The sequence below is a fragment of the Coregonus clupeaformis genome, chromosome 40 (assembly GCF_020615455.1).
Source record: "Coregonus clupeaformis isolate EN_2021a chromosome 40, ASM2061545v1, whole genome shotgun sequence".
Lineage (NCBI taxonomy): Eukaryota > Metazoa > Chordata > Actinopteri > Salmoniformes > Salmonidae > Coregonus > Coregonus clupeaformis.
In genome coordinates this window covers 23,280,766-23,299,722 of record NC_059231.1, presented here as the reverse complement: position 1 = coordinate 23,299,722, position 18,957 = coordinate 23,280,766, and the positions used below count along the sequence as shown (strand labels likewise).

At 44.5% G+C, this 18,957-nt stretch overlaps 1 protein-coding gene across 1 annotated transcript; it reads right to left on the bottom strand.

Annotated features, from left to right (window-relative positions):
- Positions 1 to 5,152: 5,152 nt before the first annotated feature.
- On the bottom strand, positions 5,153 to 18,115 carry LOC121571649. Its single transcript, XM_041883239.2, has 7 exons — positions 16,157 to 18,115; positions 15,242 to 15,315; positions 14,767 to 15,001; positions 10,430 to 12,564; positions 9,450 to 9,659; positions 6,708 to 6,828; positions 5,153 to 6,336 (listed from the first exon to the last, which is right to left on the bottom strand). Exons 1-6 carry the CDS (start codon positions 16,494 to 16,496, stop codon positions 6,727 to 6,729), a joined length of 3,096 nt encoding a protein of 1,031 aa, XP_041739173.2. The 5' UTR covers positions 16,497 to 18,115; the 3' UTR covers positions 5,153 to 6,336; positions 6,708 to 6,726.
- Positions 18,116 to 18,957: the final 842 nt, after the last annotated feature.

Here is an 18,957-nt window from a genome sequence, read left to right as displayed (position 1 = left end):
TTGGAGAGCATAAACTGGGGCGTTTGAGTTGTTCAGTCAGTTTCCTCTTGATTGCTAGCAATAGCATAACTTCTTCATTTAACAGTGTTATCTGACAAAGGTATTGATGTGAGTTTCTGTGCCTCTGCCTACCCACTCATTGTTTTCACCATATCAATCGCGTCCTGTAATATCAAAGTCTCTGCAATGGTGTGTGGTTTCATAGCCTAGCCATTCACCATGGGAATGATTCAAGTGCAACGGTCAAGTGCTGCCTTTTCCCATGATCTAAGAGTGCTCTCTGGTTGAATTTTATCTTTTAAGATTTGAATAATTATCATTTAGATGTTTAAGGTTAACCACATTACAATGATTTTGAGATACAAAGACGATATTATATATTTTTCTTTCTTCTCAGGATTTTGTAAAGTCTCCCGCGACCCCATTTTCATATCAGGCGAACCCACATGGGGTCGCGACCCCTAGTTTGGGAACTGCTGCTTTAGAGTCATCACAGTGGTGAAAAGTTACCAAAAAGTATAGCAGAGAAGCTAACAATTATGATAATTCAATCTGTTAAATATACCAGGCAGGGGTGTCGTCCTCAAGGCCAGAATTGCAGACTATGTGGAACCCTTCCTCTCCACCATTCGTTCCCATTAATGATCTTCTCACACTCTGGTCCCGCTGTGATCTGAACGGTCTCCTTCACCTCCTGGGGCCCGTTGTTATTCTGGACCACCTTCGTCCTCAACGTCTTCCCATAGTTCCTGCTGGTTTGTGGGAAGCCACACATCCAGTTTCAGATGAAGAATTACTAAGTGTCACGTCACCAGAGGGAGCCATGGAACCTTGAGAATGCAAAAAGGGTCAACCCGGACGCTACAAAACACATTTCTACATGTCTACACATCTCTACATTCCAAATAGATTCACCTCTGCTCCAAACAGGGCTAGAAATGGCCAGGTATACACTGTACAACTTTTCCTTGTACATTTACAGCATTATCCTGGCAGCAGAGTTGCCAGCTAAATACTGTAATTTTACAGGGATGCTGTAAAATGTTTTACAGAAAGAAAAACGGTGCTGTATTGTACGATACGGCATTATACTGTAAATGATCCTACTGTAATCATTACAGCAACATAGCTATATTGTGTAATTACAGTAATATGCTGGCAACTCTGCTGCCAGTATAATGCTGTACATTTACAGTACAGCATGTGACCATAATCAGTTTTGTGGTACAAATACTCTTACTGTAATCGTTTCATGGTAATTGTAATGAATTAATTTAATTGAGGGGAGGCGGGGTTTGTATTGTACAAGTATTTTACTGTAATTGCATGGGATTGGTGCAAGCAGGTTGGCTGCTAGGTAATGTGTTAAAATATTACAGCATATCAAATATATACAGTACCAGTCAAAAGTTTGGACACACCTACTCATTCAAGGGTTTTTCTTTATTTTTACATTTTAGAATAATAGTGAAGACATCAAAACTATGAAATAAAACATATGGAATCATGTAGTAACCAGAAAAGTGTTAAACAAATCAAAATATAATTCATATTTGAGATTCTTCAAATAGCCACCCTTTGCCTTGATGACGGCTTTGCACGCTCTTGGCATTCTCTCAACCAGCTTCATGAGGTAGTCACCTGGAATGCATTTTAATTAACAGGTGTCCCTTGTTAAAAGTTAATTTGTGGAATTTATTTCCTTCTTAATGCGTTTGAGCCAATCAGTTGTGTTGTGACATGGTAGGGTTGGTATACAGAAGATAGCCCTATTTGATAAAAGACCAAGTCCATATTATGGCAAGAACAGCTCAAATAAGCAAAGAGAAACGACAGTCCATCATTACTTTAAGACATGAAGGTCAGTCAATCCGGAACATTTCAAGAACTTTGAAAGTTTCTTCAAGTGCAGTCGCAAAAACCATCAAGCGCTATGATGAAACTCTCTCTCATGAGGACCGCCACAGGAAAGGAAGACCCAGTCACCTCTGCTGCAGAGGATAAGTTCATAAGAGTTACCAGCCTCAGAAATTGCAGTCCAAATAAATACTTCACAGAGTTCAAGTAACAGACACATCTCAACATCAACTGTTCAGAGGAGACTGTGTGAATCAGGCCTTCATGGTCGAATTGCTGCAAAGAAACCACTACTCAAGGACACCAAGAAACACGAGCAATGCACATTCGACCGGTGGAAATCTGTACTTTGGTCTGATTAGTCCAAATTTGAGATATATGGTTCCAACTGCCGTGTCTTTGTGAGACGCAGAGTAGGTGAACGGATGATCTCCGCATGTGTGGTTCCCACCGTGAAGCATGGAGGAGGAGGTGTGATGGTGTGGGGGTGCTTTGCTGGTGACACTGTCTGTGATTTATTTAGAATTCAAAAGGCACACTTAACCAGCATGGCTACCACAGCATTCTGCAGCGATATGCCATCCCATCTGGTTTGCGCTTAGTGGGACCATTTGTTTTGCAACAGGACAATGACCCAACACACCTCCAGGCTGTGTAAGTGTGTTGGAGTGCTGCATCAGATGACCTGGCCTCCACAATCACCCGACCTCAACCCAATTGAGATGGTTTGGAATGAGTTGGACCGCTAAGTGAAGGAAAAGCAGCCAAAAAGTGCTCAGCATATGTGGGAACTCCTTCAAGACTGTTGGAAAAGCATTCCAGGTGAAGCTGGTTGAGATAATGCCAAGAGTGTGCAAAGCTGTCATCAAGGCAAAGGGTGGCTACTTTGAAGAATCTAAAATCTAAAATATTTTGATTTGTTTAACACTTTTTTGGCTACTACATAATTCCATATGTGTTATTTCATAGTTTTGATATCTTCACTATTATTCTACAATGTAGAAAATAGTAAAAATAAAGAAAAACCTTTGAATGAGTAGGTGTGTCCAAACTTTTGACTGGTACTGTATATGTTAATAGACCAATAAGTTCCAAACCTCTCTGCCAATAACAGCTAGTTTTATGTTTTATCCTACCCACGCAGACCACTCCCAGACAGTACCATCAAAATTATTGCCTGAGAAATTGCTAATTTTGACCACTTTAATTGAAAACAATCACAGTAAGGTACTTAATTTTTACCCAGAAGTGATAGACAATGGTAAAGTATGAAATGGTATAATGTTGTGCTTTTATCAGGAGGAAATGAATGAACACTATTATAAACAGTTTTGCACACTATGCTGTCCCTTCTCTGGTATGGTTTCAACATGATGATGACATTTTTTTATAAACATGAAATTCTGTTTACATAACACTTATACACTACATACTCACATCCAATGAGTAAGGGCTAACTATGTTACTGATACTGTCTGATACCCAGTCTGAAATAACCCCCTAGCCTTAGACACTTCATGACAAGGGGCCCTTTTAGATCTGAAAGAACTGGGTTGGTGTAAGTCTGTTGTTTATTAGCTATGACCATATTATTGACACATACACCTATCCAAACCATTCAGATCTACAGGAGGCCATTTAGAAGAGTCTAGATGCAAGAAAATTATTTAATCATTTAGCAGAGGCACCCACAGCACCAGTGGCCAATTCTCACTACCTAGTATTGGCTGGCGTCTTGTGGTAGTATCAGGTACTGCTTGATAATGTTCTTGGTGTTACACGAGTCATGGTTACATATCTATCTGAATACGCCTGTGACATCACAGAATTTTGTTTGAATGATAAGCACAGTAAATGAATTAGTGACCGTCACTGGTAGATTCCTGCCTTCTATCGTTCCTCCTAACCCTCTGGACAAGCACAGAGAGGACAGACTATGGTTAGTAGGACCATGAGGATGTGCCTGAAATATGTAGAATACTTATAATACTATTTAACTGGGTAAATACCTAAGGTTTTCAATATATATGTCCAAGCTGATGCATTTATCAAACATGCATTGCCCAAGAATGAAGTGTTATACACTGAGTGTACAAAACATTAAGAACACCTTCCTAATATTTACTTGGAACCTCCCCCCATTCACCCTCAATGGCACATATACACAATCCATGTCTCAAATGTCTCAAGGCTTAAAAATCCTTCTTTAACCTGTCTCCTCTCCTTCATCTAGTGACATCAATAAGGGATCATAGTTTTCACCTCGTCAGTCAATGTCATGGAAAGAGCAGGTGTCCTTAATGTTTGGTACACTCAGTGTATATAGCTACTCTGTCTACTGTACAGTCAACAGAATACAGACAACAAAGAAACAAATATGTGAAAAACGATTCTAATTTCAAAGAGGAAAGGCAAAAATGTAAAAGGCAAACATTTATTCCATATCATTCTTTTTACAGGTCACCAAAGGAGTCTTAATCATCCGACTTAAAATCTAATTCGGAACATCTTCAATGTCTCCATAGTATGTGCACGCGTTGCATTCAGTACGAGGGAGGTTCTTAAATATAAAAAAAGGCCAAACATCCTAGTTTAATTAAAAAAGGAGAAACATATACAGTGCCCTCCATTATTATTGGGATAATAAAGCATTTATTCTTCTTTTGGCTCTATACTCCAGAAGTTTGGATTTGAAATCAAACAATGACAGCGTTCATTTGAGGGTATTTTCATCCATATCGGGTGAACTGTTGAGAAATTACAGCACTTATTGTACATAGTCCCCCCATTTTAGGGCACCAAAAGTATTGGGACAAATTCACTTATACGTGTATTAAAGTAGTCAAAGGTTGAGTATTTGGTCCCATATTCCTAGCACGCAATGATTACAACAAGCTTGGGACTCTACAGACTTGTTAGATGCATTTGCTGTTTTGGTTGTATTTACGATTATTTTGTGCCCAATAGAAATGAATGGTAAATAATATATTGTGTCATTTTGGGGTCACTTCTTTTGTAAAATTAAAATATATTTCTAAACACTTCTACATTCATGTGGATGCTACCATGATTACGGATAGTCCTGAATTAATTGTGAATAATGATGAGTGAGAAAGTTACAGACACACAAATATCAAGTTTGTAGAGTCACAAGCTTGGTGTAATCATTGCATGCTAGGAATACGGGACCAAATACTAAACTTTTGAATACTTTAATACACAAGTGAATTTGTCCCAATATTTTAGGGCACTATGTACAAAAAGTGCTGTACATTTCTAAACGGTTCACCCGATATGGATGAAAATAGCCTCAAATTGAAGCTGACAGTCTGCACTTTTTGTACCTCATAGTCATTGTATAATTTCAAATAAAACATTCTGGACTACCGAGCCAAAATAAAACGGTATATAATCCAGATGAAAACTTCAGTATTGAGAAAGTAATGTTGATTACACGTTTCAGAGATTCACATTTAGACCTGACAGTTTTCCCTTTCATAGATATATAGTAACATTAGAAAAGACAAGGGGAGGAAACAGACCTGCAATCAAACATGCAGGGATGTCATAGAACCCCCTTACCCCAAACGAGCAAACTCATGGGCCCAATCCCAAATGGACCCCTAGACCCTATGTACTTGTGGAGATCTGAGAGGATATGACATGTATAAGCAATATGATAATACATCTACCTTTCCCTTTGATCTGCTATCGGGAAGTTTCTCCATATTGCTTCAATCAATCAAGTGTTTAGAGGTCCTTTTGTGATTGGGCCTATTCCCCCCTCCCAACCCCCTTTCCCAAACCCTGACCCTGGACAAAGGTGAGACTAGAGAACCGATACATAAAGCGATACTAGCCAACTCATACCATCTCTGAACACCAAAGAAGAGAGTAGAAGGACACTCAACTTTTCCCCTCATCTACAGACTTTAAGAGACACTCTCCAAACTCCATCTCCAAATCAACCCCTGTGAACCTTCAAGTATTTTCACCTGGGACTGCTCTCCGGCTACCCCTCCGTTACATCAATGTATTTTAGGTTTACAACAAAGCTATGGTATAGGTGCACTCAAAGATTCAGTCTATACATAGAAAAATATTGATAGCAATAGTAGTAATAATTATCATCATCATAATTTTCCGTAATTTCCATTCTACACAATTCTAGTTTACATACTGTGACGTCGTCGACCATTTAAATACAGTGACCTCACAGATTCCCCACCCCCTGAGTGTAACGTTCAAGTTTAAACCCCTGTAACTACCTAAAATGCAAAGAAGAACTTACGTTTGGTTTTTTAAATAACATTAAACAATCAAGAATTACTACAATAATCATGAACATCATCGTCATAGTAATTACATCTCTCCTGGGAGCCTTGTGTTTGGATGTGGACTGATGCTTTGTATGTACAAGCTTGCAGTTCAACAATGTGCTTCTCCTCATCACGTCAGTCAATGTAGACAGCTTTAACCCTAAAACACAAACAGGACAATTAGGGAACTGAAGAGTTAGTCCGACAATGCACGACTGACAGGAAATCAGTGATAAAGGCAAATTGTAGAATTATTTACCAAATACAATCATCTTCACTGGTAGGAGCAGTGCTGACCATTTACACTTGCTTAAAAAGGACAAAACAGACGGCGCCATCAAACAGTTTAAAGCAGCGGAAGGCCGTCCTGTCGCCTCCGACTACAGAACATCAGCCGTATTTTTCTGTTCATTTCCCGACTATTCTACATGTTGAAGCACCAAAGCTAGTTGACACCAGCAGGTGAGCTACTGCACACATCCGACGTTGGTTATTGTGTCTTGCTCTTAAGCAGGACAGAGGGACACTCACCTCCTTCCCCAGTCAGGTCTCAGGATACAGCCATACAGCCGCGACACTTATACAGCCTCTGGTCGTGGGTCCGAATGTGGTTCTTCACATTCCTCATCCTGAAGAATGTCTTACTGCACAGCTACAACACAGAGCCAACATATATATATACAGTGAGGGAAAAAAGTATTTGACCCCTCTGCAAAACATGACTTAGTAATAATAATAATAATAATAATAATAATAATAATAATAATAATAATAATAATAATAATAATAATAAGCCATTTAGCAGAAGCTTTTATCCAAAGCGACTTACAGTCATGTGTGCATACATTTTTACGTATGGGTGGTCCCGGGGATTGAACCCACTACACTGGCGTTACAAGCGCCATGCTCTATCAATTGAGCTACAGAGGACCACACTTGGTACTTGGTGGCAAAACCCTTGTTGGCAATCACAGAGGTCAGACGTTTCTTGTAGTTGGCCACCAGGTTTGCACACATCTCAGGAGGGATTTTGTCCCACTCCTCTTTGCAGATCTTCTCCAAGTCATTAAGGTTTCGAGCCTGACGTTTGGCAACTCGAACCTTCAGCTCCCTCCACAGATTTTCTATGGGATTAAGGTCTGAAGACTGGCTAGGCCACTCCAGGACCTTAATGTGCTTCTTCTTGAGCCACTCCTTTGTTGCCTTGGCCGTGTGTTTTGGGTCATTGTCATGCTGGAATACCCATCCACAACCCATATTCAATGCCCAGGCTGAGGGAAGGAGGTTCTCACCCAAGATTTGACGGTACATGGCCCCGTCCATCGTCCCTTTGATGCTGTGAAGTTGTCCTGTCCCCTTAGCAGAAAAACACCCCAAAAGCATAATGTTTCCACCTCCATGTTTGACGGTGGGGATGGTGTTCTTGGGGTCATAGGCAGCATTCCTCCTCCAAACACGACGAGTTGAGTTGATGCCAAAGAGCTCGATTTTGGTCTCATCTGACCACAACACTTTTACCCAGTTCTCCTCTGAATCATTCAGATGTTCATTGGCAAACTTCAGACGGGCCTGTATACAGTGAGGGAAAAAGGTATTTGATCCCCTGCTGATTTTGTACGTTTGCCCACTGACAAAGAAATGATCAGTCTATAATTTTAATGATAGGTTTATTTGAACAGTGAGAGACAGAATAACAACAACAAAATCCAGAAAAACGCATGTCAAAAATGTTTTAAATTGATTTGCATTTTAATGAGGGAAATAAGTATTTGACCCCATCTCAAATCAGAAAGAATTCTGGCTCCCAGGTGTCTTTTATACAGGTAACGAGTTGAGATTAGGAGCACACTCTTAAAGGGAGTGCTCCTAATCTCAGCATGTTACCTGTATAAAAGACACCTGTCCACAGAAGCAATCAATCAGATTCCAAACTCTACACCATGGCCAAGACCAAAGAGCTCTCCAAGGATGTCAGGGACAAGATTGTAGACCTACACAAGGCTGGAATGGGCTACAAGACCATCGCCAAGCAGCTTGGTGAGAAGGTGACAACAGTTGGTGCGATTATTCGCAAATGGAAAAAACACAAAAGATCTGTCAATCTCCCTCGGCCTGGGGCTCCATGCAAGATCTCACATCGTGGAGTTGCAATGATCATGAGAACGGTGAGGAATCAGCCCAGAACTACATGGGAGGATCTCGTCAATGATCTCAAGGCAGCTGGGACCATAGTCACCATGAAAACAATTGGTAACACACTAGGCCGTAAAGGACTGAAATCCTGCAGCGCCCGCAAGGTCCCCCTGCTCAAGAAAGCAAATATACAGGCCTGTCTGAAGTTTGCCAATGAACATCTGAATGATTCAGAGGAGAACAGGGTGAAAGTGGTGGTCAGATGAGACCAAAATCGAGCTCTTTGGCATCAACTCAACTCGCCGTGTTTGGAGGAGGAGGAATGCTGCCTATGACCCCAAGAACACCATCCCCACCGTCAAACATGGAGGTGGAAACATTATGCTTTGGGGGTGTTTTTCTGCTAAGGGGACAGGACAACTTCACCGCATCAAAGGGACGATGGACGGGGCCATGTACCGTCAAATCTTGGGTGAGAACCTCCTTCCCTCAGCCAGGGCATTGAAAATGGGTCGTGGATGGGTATTCCAGCAAGACAATGACCCAAAACACATGGCCAAGGCAACAAAGGAGTGGCTCAAGAAGAAGCACATTAAGGTCCTGGAGTGGCCTAGCCAGTCTCTAGACCTTAATCCCATAGAAAATCTGTGGAGGGAGCTGAAGGTTCGAGTTGCCAAACGTCAGCCTCGAAACCTTAATGACTTGGAGAAGATCTGCAAAGAGGAGTGGGACAAAATCCCTCCTGAGATGTGTGCAAACCTGGTGGCCAACTACAAGAAACGTCTGACCTCTGTGATTGCCAACAAGGGTTTTGCCACCAAGTAGTAAGTCATGTTTTGCAGAGGGGTCAAATACTTATTTCCCTCGTTAAAATGCAAATCAATTTATAACATTTTTGACATGCGTTTTTCTGGATTTTTCTGTTGTTATTCTGTCTCTCACTATTCAAATAAACCTACCATTAAAATTATAGACTGATCATTTTTTTGTCAGTGGGCAAACGTACAAAATCAGCAGGGGATCAAATACTTGTTTCCCCTCACTGTATGTATGTATGTATGTATGTATGTATAAGGAAACAGCTACAACACAGAGAGAGGGAGGGGAATGTTCAAAGACAGTAACAGTTGCGGTACGTACAGGACAGGGCCAGTGCTTGCCCTCGATGTGCCTGATGCGGTGCATGATGAGGGCGTTACAGTCCTTGTAGGATGCTCGGCACTGCAGGCAGATGTGGGACGACTTGGCCTTGGGGGCCTGACTGAGAGGACCCCGCAGCTGCTTTAGCCGCGCCCGGCGGATCGAGTCCAACAGGGCGGGGCCTCGGCTAGGCAGGGGCTTAGCTGGCTTCTGCAGACAGAGAGGGAGAAACAGAATCAATTCGATTCCATTCTGTTAGATAACATTCGGGAACACGTATTTCTTAAGATGCCCTAATGCTCTTTTTTGCTGGACAAGCACCCAGTTACATGGTCATTACACCATTTACATTACATATTTTAGCTTGATGATCTATGCATGTGTCGGCGGAGAGCAATCAATATGGAATGTTATCAAACTCAATTTACAATCTCCAAAAGAAGAATGTAATCCTAGCCCAGATCAGACTTTTCCCAACATAATCTAAGAGAGCATTAAAGTGTTAACATTTTTGCTCCAGTTAGTTCCCAAAGAAAAACAAAAGTGTGGCTGATGATTAGAACACCCTCCCCCTCAGACAGGGTTGAGATTGGTTCAGCCCGTTTAACCCCTAACTGAATCCTCAGTCTGATGAATGGTGTTATGGAGAGATAACAGTTAACTTCACCCACTCCTGACCTACCCTCTACTCTCCACTGTGGAGGGAAGCAAGGCTGCATCGCAATAGTTTCATCCTGGCTTCCTTTCCTTGCCTCCTTTCCTTAATCTGTACTGATTTCAGAGACTTGGAGATGTGAAAGTTAGTAGACCTATGCCATTTCGTTCATCCATCTTATGTTTTCATGTCAGTACATGTGACAGATATAAAGGTGAGGACTGAGGAGAGCAGCAGCCTACTTTTTTAAATATTAAAACTCGCCCAAATCATAGGAGAACGTGCAAGAAAAGCTACACTATGACACCCCTCCCCCGGTGTTTACCTTTGGTATGTCCCGTGCAGGGCGAACACCCTTTGACCCTGTGGCTCTATCCAGGTGGGGGGATTTGTGTTGGTGAGAGTTGACAGCTCTTGGTGGCCCCTGCCTCTGGGTTGGACTTTGGCTTACACTGCTCTCTTCCCTCTCCTTCTTAGCCCTGTTAAGAGTGGGGGGGCCTACTCTGGCCCTCAGGACCCTGGCTGGGGCCCCCCCGGGACCAAACCTCTCTCCCCTTGAGACAGACCGTGTTAGGCAGATATCCACACTCTCCTCCTCCCTCTTCACCCCCAACATGGGCCCTCCTGCCGGCCGACAGAAGCTGAAGAGAAAGCCTGGGTCTAGGAGCTTGACTGGGGGCTTAACCTGCCTTTTGCCCAGCTCTGGGGAGGGTGGCTCGGAGAAGGACCCCGCCACGGGTAGGGGGTCTGCTGGTTCCTCCTTGATGACCCTGTACAGAGGATGGCTGTGGAGGGGAGGAGGAACAGGGTCAAGGCTGAGGATGCTGCTCGTCTTCCTGCTGCTCATAGCTCCAGGCCCTCTCTCCATGATCCCCCTCACTCCCTGGCTGCTCCCTGTCCTCCTGCTCTCCTCTCTTGGCTTACGCTGGGCTCTCCCAGCCTCTTTCATGCCACTCCGCTTCAGCTTATCCTTGGCCATCGGACGCCCGCTGTTGTAGCGGAGCGCCCTGACAGTTTCTGTGGTAACCTTGTGCCTGGGGTGGGCCCTGGGAGGGGGGATGTGTGTGTTTGGGCGTCGGCCATTTGAGGGGAGGGGCAGTGCTGAGATGGCGTAGTCAGCAGGTTCGGGTTTGATCCGGACTGTAGAGACGTTCCTCTTGGGATTTGGAACTCTGGTGTTCCCAGAACGGGATGGGAGGCGTGGAGGGGGGTGGCTGACCTCAACACCCCTGACAGCGCGCCTGAGATCCCTCCCTCCATAGGCCAGCCTGGACACGGGCTGTAGCAGGTCCGGTAACGCTACTTTACTGCGCATGCTCCTGTCACTGGGCGGAAACCGCCGGGGCTGCCTGGGTCTCTTCAGTCTCATGTCCTCCATGCTGGTTGGATACTCAGGCTCCGTCTTTATGATCCTGTTCAGGAAGTGGGCTTTGGCAGGGGTACAGAGGGGGAGTGACAGGGGCAGCTCCCCGAACGCAAGCCCCCCTGACGTCTGGGGGCGAGGTTTCCTCCTCTTGGTCAGCGAATAGTTATTGACCTTCAACTTCCGCAAGCGTTTCTTCTGCCTCCAGCCAATCAGATCCTCTGGTCTGGGGAGGAGGGACGTCCTCTGTAACCCGAGCACGTTCATCAGGCGGTACTTCTCCAGCGCTCGGAAATTATCTTTCTCATCCTCGTCCCCCTCCTTTTCCTCCTGCTTCACCCTCACTATGGGGGACTCAGAGCCAGCCCTCTGTCTGGAGGAGCTGGAGGTGGAGGCAGGATGGGGGACAGGGTGTGGTTTTCGGCCCCGATGGCTCTCTGTCCTGGGCAGCAGTCTCTGGACCTCCTGGGCGGCCCCGGGAGTAGAGCGGAGAAGACGCGTGTGTGTGTGGGGCGAGGAGGAGGAAGAGGAGGATTGGGTGTTTCGGGTTCGGGGGGTGGAGGATACGTTTTTTTGGGGGGAAGGAGTTATTTTACAGGAGGGAGATTTGAAGTCCATGAGCTTCATCCTGCGGGTGGGGCTGAGGGGGATGCCGTTCTTCCCTGGGGGGAGGGGACTTGGTCCGGGGGGGCGACGGGGTGACCGTCTGGTCGGGCTCTCCTCCCTCGATTCATCTGACTGATCCAGAATCAGTCTGAAACCATCAACCACCCCCCTTACCCCTCTCCCCCCAGCCAACCTCTCCCTGCCCTCTCCAGCCAACCCCCTATTCCTCTTCCTGTCCCTCTGGTGGTGGTGGAGCTCCAGGGGAGACCCAGGGATCTGCGATGAGAAGCCCAGGGCAGGGTGCTCTGTGGTGGGGTATTGGGCGGCATGGTCCCCCTGCTCCCTCTGGAGGGCAGAGCAGGCCTCCACGGCAGGCCACATGCCCAGGTGACGGGCCATAGTGCTGACCTCTGGAAGGTCCTCCTCAGACACACACAGAGTAGAGGAGTAGGAGAAGTCCAGCAGAGACATCAGGCTAGATTCACTGTAACCTACAGGACAGGGAGAGAGAAGGTGGTTAGACAGGCAGATAGACAGGAACAACTAGAAAGATAAATTAATTGAGTAAGTGAGATAGAACGTTTGTCTGAATGAGAGAGAAAAGGAGAAAGAGACGAAAGAAAGTGACAGTAAATATCGGCACAACCGTCAGACAACCATCAGTCCTAACACACAGACAGTTCAATCTAGTCTTAACTGAATTAACAACAAAGGAATGCAATATGACATTTTATTAAATTGTTTGGGGAATGGCCTTGTCTGCGAGAGAAAATCCTCGGAGCCAGATGATATGAGGGCAGGTTGTGCTATGCGGGACTGCTGGCATTTCTGGCTCCCAGGTGTCTTTTATACAGGTAACGAGCTGAGATTAGGAGCACACTCTTAAAGGGAGTGCTCCTAATCTCAGCTTGTTACCTGTATAAAAGACACCTGTCCACAGAAGCAATCAATCAATCAGATTCCAAACTCTCCACCATGGCCAAGACCAAAGAGCTCTCCAAGGATGTCAGGGACAAGATTGTAGACCTACACAAGGCTGGAATGGGCTACAAGACCATCGCCAAGCAGCTTGGTGAGAAGGTGACAACAGTTGGTGCGATTATTCGCAAATGGAAGAAACACAAAAGAACTGTCAATCTCCCTCGGCCTGGGGCTCCATGCAAGATCTCACATCGTGGAGTTGCAATGATCATGAGAACGGTGAGGAATCAGCCCAGAACTACATGGGAGGATCTTGTCAATGATCTCAAGGCAGCTGGGACCAGTCACCAAGAAAACAATTGGTAACACACTACACCGTGAAGGACTGAAATCCTCCAGCGCCCGCAATGTCCCCCTGCTCAAGAAAGCACATATACAGGCCCGTCTGAAGTTTGCCAATGAACATCTGAATGATTCAGAGGAGAACTGGGTAAAAGTGTTGTGGTCAGATGAGACCAAAATCGAGCTCTTTGGCATCAACTCAACTCGCCGTGTTTGGAGGAGGAGGAGGAATGCTGCCTATGACCCCAAGAACACCATCCCCACCGTCAAACATGGAGGTGGAAACATTATGCTTTGGGGGTGTTTTTCTGCTAAGGGGACAGGACAACTTCACCGCATCAAAGGGACGATGGACGGGGCCATGTACCGTCAAATCTTGGGTGAGAACCTCCTTCCCTCAGCCAGGGCATTGAAAATGGGTCGTGGATGGGTATTCAAGCATGACAATGACCCAAAACACATGGCCAAGGCAACAAAGGAGTGGCTCAAGAAGAAGCACATTAAGGTCCTGGAGTGGCCTAGCCAGTCTCCAGACCTTAATCCCATAGAAAATCTGTGGAGCGAGCTGAAGGTTCGAGTTGCCAAACGTCAGGCTCGAAACCTTAATGACTTGGAGAAGATCTGCAAAGAGGAGTGGGACAAAATCCCTCCTGAGATGTGTGCAAACCTGGTGGCCAACTACAAGAAACGTCTGACCTCTGTGATTGCCACCAAGTACTAAGTCATGTTTGGCAGAGGGGTCAAATACTTATTTCCCTCATTAAAATGCAAATCAATTTATAACATTTTTGACATGCGTTTTTCTGGATTTATTTGTTGTTATTCTGTCTCTCACTGTTCAAATAAACCTACCATTAAAATTATAGACTGATCATGTCTTTGTCAGTGGGCAAACGTACAAAATCAGCAAGGGATCAAATACTTTTTTTCCCCTCACTGTAGGTTAAACAGCAAGCTTGAGGTATGAGCATTATTGTGCGGTGCTTATAGGCTATAAGGTAAATAGGTGAATGACATTCCACACATGGCTAATAGGAAAGTGGAGAAGAAACAAGACTATGCTGATGATGATACGTTTGTCTCCATTCCCACTATACCTGTATAATAGGAAACAAAGTGAATTATGTTATGCTGACTGGATGAAGTTAAATGAGCATTCAGACCAGCCTTACTGATTGAACTTCTGTAAATGACATATGTTGAGAAGACCAGAGGGGGGAAACAGTGGGAGGAGAGACCAAACATGAGGGAGTGAAAAGGTGGAAAAGAGCGTGAGGTAGAAAGTGCTGTTAAGTTCCTTTTCAGAGCAGTAGCTGTCATGTCCATGACAAAACAACATGGGCATCCACAAAAGGAGAGAGCAGAGTATATGCAGGAAAATAGAAACAGATACAAAAGTGTGTGTGTGTGTGTGTGTGTCCATCTCGTACCTGTGAGGTCGATGTCAGACCTGGCTCTAGGGGCGGAGTCCATCTCAGTGAACACTTCCTGAAAGTACTCGCTCACCGCTGCCAGCACCGCCTTGTGGGCGGAGTAAGAGCGTCCGTCAGTCCTCAGAGTGATGTCACAGAACAGCCCCGCCTCCCGCTGGCTCCTCAGTTTATTCAGCATGTCACGGCTGTGTGACATCATCGTCTGAGAGAGACGCCTCTCGCCCACACGCTTCTGTAGGAGAGAGCGAATTAACATGAGCGAGAGTAGAACAGAGTCACCAATAACGTGGGAATGAGGGTGAGAAAGTGATTGAAGGAAAGAGAATGTGAGAGAAGGAAGTGTGAAAGAGAGCAAACGTGTGAGTGGCAGAGAGATGGGAGAGAATGACATGAGTGAAAACATCCTTATTCAGTATCAGTGCCGTCACATCAGGATGATCATCAGCTGATGTTCTATGGTTCCATCTCTTACCTCGGGTCTCTTGTTCCTCTGCTCCAGGCACGCTGGACATCCCCGGACAAAGTCTCGGATCTGGAAGTACATCCCTGAGGAAGGATCAATCATGTACGTTATTGCAATGATCATCATAATGGATTTTATATTAACGAAACAAACCACATTACACAGGCAGTGTTTTTGACCACCAAAAGGGTAATTGTTTTTTTAACCGCAAAACAAGACCAGTATTTATTCAACATAGTTCAACATTATACAGCATCAATCTGACTTATGTTGCAATATAATAACACCTCTAACGCCTGCAGTTCAACTTCTCTTTCAGGTCTCTCTGGTTGTAAAGAGGAGGGGACTTCCCTCTTTACAGAATAGAGGAATACATCATCTCACCAGAAGATAGGAGGATAGAGAAGTTTGGAAACCCTGGCCTATACTAAGCCTCACAAGAACATTACAATAACAGTCTACAATGTGATAAGATGAGGTGTAGCCCAATTCTTTTGGCCTAAAGGCCACTTTCGGGAGCAACCTAAGTGGTTTTAATCATTGTCCTGTGTAAAAAGGGTAGAGGAGTAGGAGAAGTCCAGCAGAGACATCAGGCTAGACTCACTGAAACCTACAGGACAGGGCGAGAGAAGGTGGTTAGACAGGCAGACAGACAGGAACAGCTAGAAAGATAAATTAATTGAGTGAGATAGAAAGTTGGTCTGAATGAGAGAGAGAGAGAGAGAGAGAGAGAGAGAGAGAGAGAGAGAGAGAGAGAGAGAGAGAGAGAGAGAGAGAGAGAGAGAGAGAAGGAGAAAGAGACGAAAGAAAGTGACAGTAAATATAGACAACCATCAGTCCTAACCCACAGAGAAATCAATCGAGTATAGGCTTAACTGAATGGGGGATCGATAATAACCAACCATCCCACCCGACCAGACTCACCCTCCCACCAGTAGTTCTCGGCCACTGATCTGTACGTGTCCTCCAGGGAGTGGTGGCACGTGCCTGGCCGCCGCCCGTGGAAAGTGGCGATCGCCCCGAGCCGTCGGTCCTCGTCTAGCACCTCCCGGTAGTGGATGAAACCTCTCTCCAACTTCTTACGGTACAGCAGCCCATCAATCATCTCGAAGTTTGGCGAGCAATACACGGACCCACTCCCCTGCAGAACGCTGGGGGCGTCGGGCTCCACCGCGAGCACCCGCACTTGGTCCCGTAAAGGTTTGGATGGAGAAAATGTGTCATCATTCACATAATGCATCTTATAGTTGCAGTCGCCGGCCATTTTAGCCTGGCGTTTTTATCTGCTGTAGCCTACTTTTTCCTTATTGAGTCAATCCCTCTTTCTCTCCGCTGTCCAACAGCAAAAACAAAAGCTGCGTCACCTTTTTGCAACAGTCTGGAGATTACAATGGAGGGAGCCTTCTGTGCATCACGGCTGGAAGTTTCCTCGACCCAAAGTTGTCAAGTATCACTACATGAACTCCACGAGGATGCGGTGACAGGATAAGTGGATTGTGACCAATGATTACCGACGGTTCAGGAACACATAGGATGCAACAGACCTGTGCAACTTTGAAATTAACCTATTGGCAACCTATTTGGATAGGCTATTTATGTTGTATTCCATTGTGTGGTTAAAACATATCAAGTACTGAGACAGTGGCACAATTTCCCACTAAAATCAATACGTATCCGATTCAATAACAGTCAGCAGCACAATACTATGTCAACTATTTGTTAGAATAGGAGAAATGTCACCAGCATAGTTCCATGAAGTCAGCATCTCTTTGGCGATTATCCATACATTCCAGGGTCATGATTATAATCCGAGCAGAGTCCAGTGTCTGAGTCGATAGGCTATCCTACACAAATGTTGTAATCCAACAGACACTAAACATGTGCACTCCCTTGACAAGTCCAAGAGGTCACTTGATGATGATGGCGCCAATAACAGTACATATGAACTGTAAGAATAATAGCCTATATCCAGATGATTACGACGTAGGCTAGGTCTGGATAGATTAGCCTGTTTCAGTGGCAAAGTTCTGTTTGAAAAATAATGCCCTTTGGTTTTTCTTTATCCCAAATTCAACCACTCTGTGCCCATAATCAAAATTTTGGCTAATTACAATCGCACCCACCCAACAAATGAGGAATATCGCGCCAATCCCAGGCATAAACACTAGTGATAGGCTACAATGTAACCAGTTACTTATCTTCTTTAGTTCACATCATCGGGCGCGACAATGTATCGCTGAAGTGCCAACAAGCCAAATCAACAGATGTAGCCAATACATCCCTCCTTTTCTGCTTACAATTGCAATTGTCAGGTAGCCTCTGTAGCTAAATGACTACGACTCACTATCCCCCTGGTGTAACTTGTGATTTCTTTCGCTAACTCGGAAGCAACATGATGATGCAGCTCTCTGTCCAGCATCGCGAGTTGAACGACCGCGTGAAGCGAGGTGTCTCGCCGATCACAACGAATATTAAAAACGTCCAAATAATGGCTCCAAAAACAACACAAGACTCGCATCTGTGGTATCTGACTCATTCCATATCTCTTCCCTTTACGCAAAACCAGTCAGATTATCAAATAATCTTTTTTTTTTTTTTTTTTACTCGTAACCTTCTGTTGGTTACCACATGACAACCTAACCTCGTTCTAACACTCGCAGCATCTTTGCCTCAATGCCTATTAGTAGACACTTTAAAGAGCCCCGACCATAGACAATGCGATTGGCCATTGGAACTGCCAGTCAGATGTTGTTTTTTCATGCATCAAGATAGGTTGTTGACGCCAGTATTGGCAGTATTTTTACAAGTATCAATTCCGCTACTTTTCAGAAATCTTCCAATACCTCTCTAGGGAATTCATATATTCTTAGATTATTCGGTTTATACATTCAGACCGAGAAATGTGATCAGAGACCAAGATGTTCAGTTATTCATCTGCGATAGGCTATAAATAAAAACATGTTTTATAAATGCACTTCACCCACAAAGTGTATTAATGTGAACGAATTATATGCTGTAGTTTGGATACTGTATGTGCCCCCAAACTGGAAGGCAGGAGTAGCAGTATTTAATTTAATATCACTGAATTTAGAACCTTTATTATAAGGATTATGGGCGTTACAGTCACATTAATATGCTTCCAGTTGTACATAGCTATGATAAGGCATTTTTCATACTTACTGTTTGACATAAGACCAGAGTGGACCATACATAAACAAATACACACACCAAGCGCTATGCACCTGACTATATAACAGACTCTGTGGTCCTTCACCTAATCATCATCATCATCCTCTTCTTCTTCCAAAGCATGACATGCAGCAAGCAAAAAAAAGTGATTGAGGCAAAATATACATCACTGTTCTAATGACAGAGTCTGCCCTAAATTACTCTTGTGTACGTTCACCTGTGGTTGGAAAGACTAGTGATCTGTTCAAGTGGTAAAGCTCTAAATGCTCACCTTTAAGGTGTTATGAATCTGCAATTGGGCAAGAGGCAGCGCCTCATCACCTTGCTGCCTTATTATTGTCTAATCAGATTGGTAAATTGTTCCCTCACATATGGTTGTTGCAGGATATACTGACCATGTTGGCTTTCTCAATGGAGGAGGGTGGAGGGTGTGGTGAAGATTTGAGTGGCAGTAGAAGATCGGCCTACGACAGAGAAAACAAAAGGTAGAGAGTGGTTTTAAGATGATCCTGGGTATGTGTCAAAGGGCAACCTCT

What these genes read in the sequence shown, in the direction of transcription:
- LOC121571649 (XM_041883239.2), bottom strand. Translation starts at nt 16,496, where the DNA reads ATGGCCGGCGACTGCAACTATAAGATGCATTATGTGAATGATGACACA. An exon ending in CGAGAACTACTGGTGGGAGG is followed by an intron (nt 15,316 to 16,156) that starts GTGAGTCTGGTC and finishes ATCCTTCCTCAG; the next exon opens with GGATGTACTTCCAGATCCGA. An exon ending in AGAGGAACAAGAGACCCGAG is followed by an intron (nt 15,002 to 15,241) that starts GTAAGAGATGGA and finishes TCTCTCCTACAG; the next exon opens with AAGCGTGTGGGCGAGAGGCG.